At 35.6% G+C, this 7,250-nt stretch overlaps 1 protein-coding gene across 1 annotated transcript in view; it reads left to right on the top strand.

Moving 5' to 3' along the window:
- The window catches only part of CD2AP (CD2-associated protein), a gene marked incomplete at its 5' end in the record, with an annotated part of 27,116 nt that extends 20,873 nt beyond the window's left edge, over nucleotides 1-6,243 (top strand). Inside the window, 5 exons of the mRNA XM_010180918.1 lie at nucleotides 1,052-1,164; nucleotides 2,529-2,615; nucleotides 3,237-3,421; nucleotides 4,480-4,543; nucleotides 5,702-6,243. Coding sequence (XP_010179220.1) covers nucleotides 1,052-1,164; nucleotides 2,529-2,615; nucleotides 3,237-3,421; nucleotides 4,480-4,543; nucleotides 5,702-5,743 — 491 coding nt within the window. The remainder of the gene's footprint in view (nucleotides 1-1,051; nucleotides 1,165-2,528; nucleotides 2,616-3,236; nucleotides 3,422-4,479; nucleotides 4,544-5,701) is intronic.
- Between the last annotated feature and the right edge of the window lie 1,007 nt (nucleotides 6,244-7,250).

Raw genomic sequence — 7,250 nt, 5'->3', positions numbered from 1 at the left:
AGGGAAAGAAAGTGTTGTAGCTTCTGGTTGAGAAATCATAATGTCATTAAAATAAAAACCTAAACCTTGAATGTTCCTTTTGCTGCCCGTAGTAAATGCTGTGTGGTGTTTTAGTTAAACATTTAGTCTCTAGAATAAGTCTAATGAATTGGTGTTCTCAAATCATATAAAATATCCATAATCTTATGTCACTGCTTAAATCAAAAACCTATCTCACTGCAAATCTGTTGGCAGGTAAGTATTATTGTTATTTTTGTGGAGAAACAGTTAAGTCCAGTTGATAATGAGGTGGACTATTTATATTATTAGATTAGATGTGTTCTGTTCTTCCTGTTACAGGCTTTTCTCTGTTCCTGTTCCCATAGGATGTAAAGAATTTGTGTTGACCTGAGAGATTTTACCTAGAGCTATAACCATAAACAGATCGATCAGCAGAGATCGATGATTTAATTGAAGAATAGAGTTTTGAAAAGTTTATTATAGACTTTATGCAGTTGTGTATTTTCTTTAGACAAAGTACTGCATATGCAAAAACTTCTCTGCACAGAAATATTTGCAGTTAGTGTCTTGTTAACTTTCATGAACCTGTGGGCATGTACTTTACCATGTTGCTTTTACTTTTGTCCTAGTCTCTAAACTCAGATTTCCATGCTTTTCATGCAAGTTTAGCAATAAGAAAATATACTTTCTTAAGTAGTTTAATATGGCATGTCTCAAAATTGTTTTTAACTTTTTTCAGAAAACAGTCATAAGTATCTTTTTCTCCAGGTACTTGCTAGGTCTGTTTTATGCTGCTGTGTTACTATAGCACTTCTTCTGTTGAGAACTTGAATTTAAAAGCTAGTTGAATTAACTCTGAAGAGGGAAAACGTGGTTTCCCAGATATGTGAAAATCGGGTAGTTGTTTCATATGGCTCTTGTTATATATGCTGAAAATCTTTGAAACAATAAGAATTCTGGTATTTTAATATTTTTTTGGTCTTAGGACAAAAAGTGATTAAAAACATGGCAAATGATCTTGATGATGGTCTGTCTTCTCATCTCTTTCTAGATCCATTAAGCTTTGATGCAATAGCTACCTCAGATAATCTATCGCACCCTACTGCAAACCGACCCAAGATGCCTGGTAGGAGGCTGCCTTCACGTTTCACTAGCAGCAGTCCTGTGAGTATATTGGGGTGTTTTCCTAATAGTGAACTAAGAACTAACTTCCCAGGAAACACAACTGTGCTGGGAAACAGTCTTATGAACCATAGTGTGGCCAGCAGGAGCAGGGTAGTGATTGTGCCCCTGCGCTCAGCACTGGTGAGGCCACACCTGGAATCCTGCGTTCAGTTTTGGGCCCCACCCTGTAAGAAAGACATCGAAGCACTGGAGTGTGTCCAGAGAAGGGCAATGAAGCTGGTGAGGGATCTGGAGCACAGGAATTAGGACGAGTGGCTGAAGGAGCTGGGGTTGTTTAGTCTGGAGAAGGGGAAGCTGAGGGGAGACCTTATTGGTCTCTACAATTACCTGAAAGGAAATTGTAGTGAGGTTGATGCTGGTTGCTTCTCCCAAGTAACCAGTGATAGGACAAGAGGAAATAACCTCAAGTTGCACCAGGGAAGGTTTAGGTTAGAAATTAAGAAAAATTTCTTTACTGAAAGGGTTGTTAAGCATTGGAACAGACTGCCCAAGGGAGTAGGGGAGTTACCATCCCTGTTAATGATTGGACTTGATGATCTTAAAGGTCTTTTCCAACCTAAATGATTCTAGGATTCTGTGATTTACCTGAGAGCAAAATGCAAGATGCCGCAGTGGTGCAGTTTTTACAGACTTTGTCTACAGGAATATCCATTCCCAGGAGGGAAAAGTACATAAGAGAAACAACGCAGCTCCATTGCAGCTGAAGGAATCTTTCTGTTCTGTGGGGTATCACTGCAAGAAGTACTCGGCTCTTCCAGCATCACTGATGATGAAATAGGTGTTGTGAATACACACAACCCTGAAAGTGTCTTTAGTGCCTTACAAGACTAACAATGCATGGTCTTTGGCCACAACATATTTGTAATTTAATGTTGCCCTAATGTGGGACTTGTGATCTCATGTGCGAAGATATGAGATTGTTGAACCATGAGATCCAATCGGTGCAGAGTCCTTGAATCAAATTATATCATTAGATCTTATGTGGTTCAGTCATGCCAGTTACCATCTACAGTTACTGCCTGTTAATGACTGTGTTTTATAGAAGCACCTACAGGCTCCCAAAAATATCAGGGACTTGCTAAGTACTGAGATCCTTGAAAATCCTGCCCCAAATTGTTATGTTTGATTTAAATTCAGCTGAACAAATATTGTGGGGAAGAAGAGTTCTGAAGAAGGAAAGAAAGCTATGGTAGTCTAGCATTTTAAGTTTGGTTTGGGTTTCTTTGGTTTGGTTTGGGTTATTTTTTTTTGTTCTTTAGAAACATGTGACTTTTTTAAATTTACTTTTTTAATGTTTTTCTTTTAATTCTGAACCTTTTAATTTTTTATGTATGGTTTACCAGGCAAGTCAAAATGCGAGTCCAGAAAAAAATTTGAAGGTGCAGAAAGAAGAAGAAAGTGCCAAACCAAAGCCAGTTGAATCTAAAAAGGTATGATACCAAGGAGCTAGAGAAGTATCAGGCAGCTAGGTGTTCTGTTCACATTTTCAGTTTAGACTGATGCAACCATCTAAATGCAAGTGGCTGTATTTAAATACAGGTGAATCATGTCATTTAATATAAAGTTCACAGTAGAAATTTTAGTTTAGATTACTTATATTTTACTATAAAGTGCATCTGTTTCGATGAGGACTGTTGTATCAAGTAGCATTAAACTATGGTGTTATTTTCCAAGTAAACATCGTGTCTGCTCAGTCTTTAGTCTTCTGACAGACAGAACAACTGAGCAGGTCAGAAAGGTACACAGAAGGCATGTTTATAATGAACCAATGGGCTCCATTAAATCACACTTTTTTTTTTTAAGTGTAGAGAGCTGCAGCTTACCAGTGACTGCAGGAACCTGAGGGAAATGCTTAACAAAGAGCTCTATAAAATAACTATCTCATATACCACAGTAGTCCATTTGAACTGGACATTGTCTTTTGCCTTTTGGGTAGAAAATTAAGGACACCTGTGCCCATGTAGCTCCTATATCAGTACAATCTATATGCTGTAAGTTGTCAGTTCATGAAGATTTAATTTCTTAACTTTCTGTGGATTTATTTTTTTCAGCCATCTGCATTCAGTCCACCAATTCCATCTTCATCTCAGAGACCGAGTTCTGTTATACTCAACTTTTTTCCTGGAGACATCCAACTTAAAGGAGAAACGGATGATGAGAAAATTTCTGTGGAAGAGCTCAGGACTCAGATTAATGATTTGATGGGTTTAGTAGACGCACTGAAGAAAGAACATGGGTAAATATTTTCCTTCTCATCAATAACTAAGGGGGTATATAGACATCTTCCAAATGTCTTTAATGCCAAACTTCTTAAAAGCTATTCAGTATTAATATTAATTCAAAACTTCTAAATAGAAGTCAATCCAACTAGATATCCTAAATATGTATAAATTTAATGTCAGAGTATTTTTGGAGTTTGTATCCATTTTTTCCTTCTTACTTTGTACTCCTGCATTCACTACAGCTTTTTGAAAATCTTTCTTAAGCAGTTAGTACTGTTAGATATTAGTAGTCAGATATTACTGAGCTGTGCAAATTGATGACCATGGTGGCCCCATCATCTGTGTGTGTGTGGGTAGGGTTGTGTTTGGAGAATGATGTAGAAGAAAAATGTAACTGCTTGTGAGTAAACGTAATAAAGATCAATCTGCGGGAAATAGATCTTTTCTGGTTTTAGTTTTACAGCACAGACATTCATTTTGGTGCTACTTAAATGATGACTTGTGCTAACCCAACCGGCTTTTAGAGCAACCTCTTGAGAGTTTATAAAGCATCAGGATCAGTTGGTCTCCAAAGCAAAGTAGGAAATTATGAGTTTTGGAGATCAATGAACTAATTCTTCAGTAACTTGATGATACTTCTTAGCACTTTCTTGCCTGAATGTAGTTATGAAATAAAACATGTTTTAGGAACTTTCTATGCTAAAGAATTTCTGTTCTCTATGTAGAAGTTGCTGAGTTATTTTGGTTTAAATTCAACTCTCAAAATAACAGTGCAAATTTTAGTGGCCCACTTAAAAATGTGATTATAAATACAGAATAGGTGCATAGTGATAGATAAGAAGTGTTGTGAGTTGGTGGAAGCTTGTGGTCCAACAGATTTGAGTACCAATTCACTAGTGGACATGTACTTATATGTAAGTTTCTTATTTATAAGATGTAGCATCAGACAGTTACGTGAATTCCCCTTGTAAAATTACAACCAGACCCTTTGTTTCCTATTCTCAGTAATGTGATTTTGGTTTTTTTCTTTCCTCCCTCTAACTTGTATGTCTGATATCTTAACTACTCTTAGGAGAGAACTGGAAAAACTGAAGAAGGAATTGGAAGAGGAGAAGCTATTGCGAAGTAATCTGGAGGTAATATTAACAATTTGAGGTGGGGGAAGTTTAGAAGTGTGTAGGCAACGTCCAGGAATTTGATGCTGTAGGAAAGTCCTAATGAACCTACTCAACCTTTTTTTTTTTTAGTTGTTGTGTTACTGTGTGGTTGATTGAATGCCTCACGAGGCAGTTGGATGTATATAGAAGATTCACAGATCATCTTAGTTCAACTTACTTTATCTGGACAATTATTTTTAACCGTATGCATGAATGTTGGGATGTGACTTCAGTTTAGCGTTGGTAGATTCTGCTCTTTGCTAGGAGTATGTCCAACTGGACATGTTCCAACAGAGAAGATTTTGTAAGCTTTTATGAGACTTGAAGGAGAAATTTACTTTAGGTAATCAAAAGAGAAACAGGGCAAAAGTAAGCTTTCCTAAATTTTTAATGAACTGTTTAAATATTAAGTGGATAATTTGCCAAAAGAACAGAATGTATCTGAACAATTTCATTATGAATGAACGCCACCCCTCTCAATTTACTGACGAAGGCAGCTACCTGCATTACAGTATGATGCCATTAAGTAGTTAACGGGATGAGCTCAGTGTAGAATATTACTTCAGTCTGTTACAAAAGGGCATTTTATTTATGAAATTGTATTACTTACTGACTACAAAGCTACTTTTGAAACTTAAGAAGAACTTGCATTGAGTCGTCTTTTTAATGCGTCTCTAAAGCAGTCAATGAAGTAGCCTTAAATATGCACTGGTGCTGACGAGGAGGTAACTTCCATGTGACCTCTAAATCCATTTGAAGAAATACAAATTAATCATAGCATATTATTTTGCGTGAAGGCTGCTTTAGGAAGTGAGTCTGAGCTGAAGATGCAGCATTACGTGGGGTCATGTCAAGTGATTCCACAACCTAGCTTTGGCTGCTTTATTCAGAGTTAATTTCTCCAGTAACATGTCCCAGAACAATAGGCAAATTTTAAATTATTTAAAATTATTTTTTAGTTTAGCAATATAGTAGGATAAAATCAGCTGTAAATATTGAACTGTCAAATGCTGCTGTTACGATTTTACTTATTTACCTTGGAAATATAAAGATTATAATTTTGATGAAAGCTCTGAAGATTTTAGATTATTGTTACTTTAATACTGACTCTTTCTTTTTAAAATGTCCATTTTCCAGCTTGAAATAGAAAAACTGAAGAAAGCAGTGATGTCTACATGATACAGCAATGGACTCAATCTTTTTAACTCGCCAGGAATTCAAAGCTGAACACGAGGAGAACTGACTCTTATTTCATAATAATGGATGCTGGTGTTCAACAGTCTTAAAGAAAAAAATATAGTAAAAAAAGGAATATAGTCTTCTATTCAGAGAGATAAACAAAAAAGAATAATGGTGTAATTTTTTTGCCAATATAAAAGAGGCCTTATTTCTTACTGTGCTGGAATTGCAGACCTTATTTTTTGGTTTGCTTGAAAATACTACTGAATCTGTATAGAAAAGAGAGGGAATTCTTCCTAGATTTTTATTGAATACCTGTAGCTTAATTTTTAAAGAGATCTATACTATAAATGGGGTGATCTATCTTTACAACTAATCTGTAAAATAGTCTATTGGGAGGGATGGAATAACCGTATCGTAATTGTAGTCACTACTTTTTCCTTACATGCAAAAGGGAATATATGATATTTGTATAATTTTTGGCAGTCTTACCTGGGGTTATGCTGTTGTGCCTGTCTGCAGTGAGGATATGAATAATATGCTGTTTATAAATTGAGTAACAAGATAGGAATTTGTTGATGCAATGAAGCAGGTGAAACTCCTATGCATTGTGGTAAGAACGAATGGTCTAATCCGAGTAGTTCAGCAGAACGGTTTGTCACTTGCACTATTGGATTAAAAAGGGATTTGGGACTGAATCATGAAGTTACGACAAAATTAACTTTTAAAAACCACAAAACGCAAGAAATACAGAAAGAAGATTAGAATCCAGTCTTAACTCGACCTGGTGTGCCTAAAATATTACAGCGTGGAAAAGTAAACCTTAAGTCGCGACGTCTGTGCTTCTGTGTATCTAAACTGAAGTCATCAGTCTTTCTAGCGGTTAAATGTGCATCCTGATCTGTTTTTTTACAATAGTCAGGTTTTGTTTATTATATGTCTCCAAATAAATCCCTTTGGAACTTTGATACTCTCAAAAGGTCTCAATATTTATATATTTATGCCATAAACTTTGTCAGTATATTGTGTACCTCTAAATTTAATCACATCTTTGTATTTTAAGGAGTCATTGGAATGGTTACTTTGACAGCATTGTGCTGGTTTCAAGACAGTGTCTTTCATATTTGATGGAAAACAGTTGAAATCTTTTGTGTTGCCATTATCTTTAACCCCTGAGCTCAACACAGTGCACCAGAATAATATACAAATAATATACAAAGTGATGAGAGACAATGATATTTATTGCTGTGTTCATTTGATTAAAGAATTAAAAAACAGGAGAGCTTTAGAAAGCCAGTCAAATGAATTATTTCTGTTAGTAAATCTCCTTTTGGTCTAAATGAATTTAAATGACAGAAACATGCCCCATAGTTTTGGCAACTTATCGCTAAGAGAAGTAAACTAAGAGAAGTTTCTATTAATGGAAATAGTCATAAATATAGTAATTATTTAGTATGTCACTTGAGCAAGTGACATGGAAGTATTGTTTCTTGAGAATATACTTTTT

Source organism: Mesitornis unicolor, unplaced genomic scaffold (assembly GCF_000695765.1).
Source record: "Mesitornis unicolor isolate BGI_N332 unplaced genomic scaffold, ASM69576v1 scaffold10183, whole genome shotgun sequence".
In the NCBI taxonomy this organism is placed as follows: Eukaryota; Metazoa; Chordata; class Aves; order Mesitornithiformes; family Mesitornithidae; genus Mesitornis; species Mesitornis unicolor.
The sequence above is the reverse complement of the archived record's forward strand: the minus strand, read 5'-3'. Positions and strand labels throughout refer to the sequence as shown.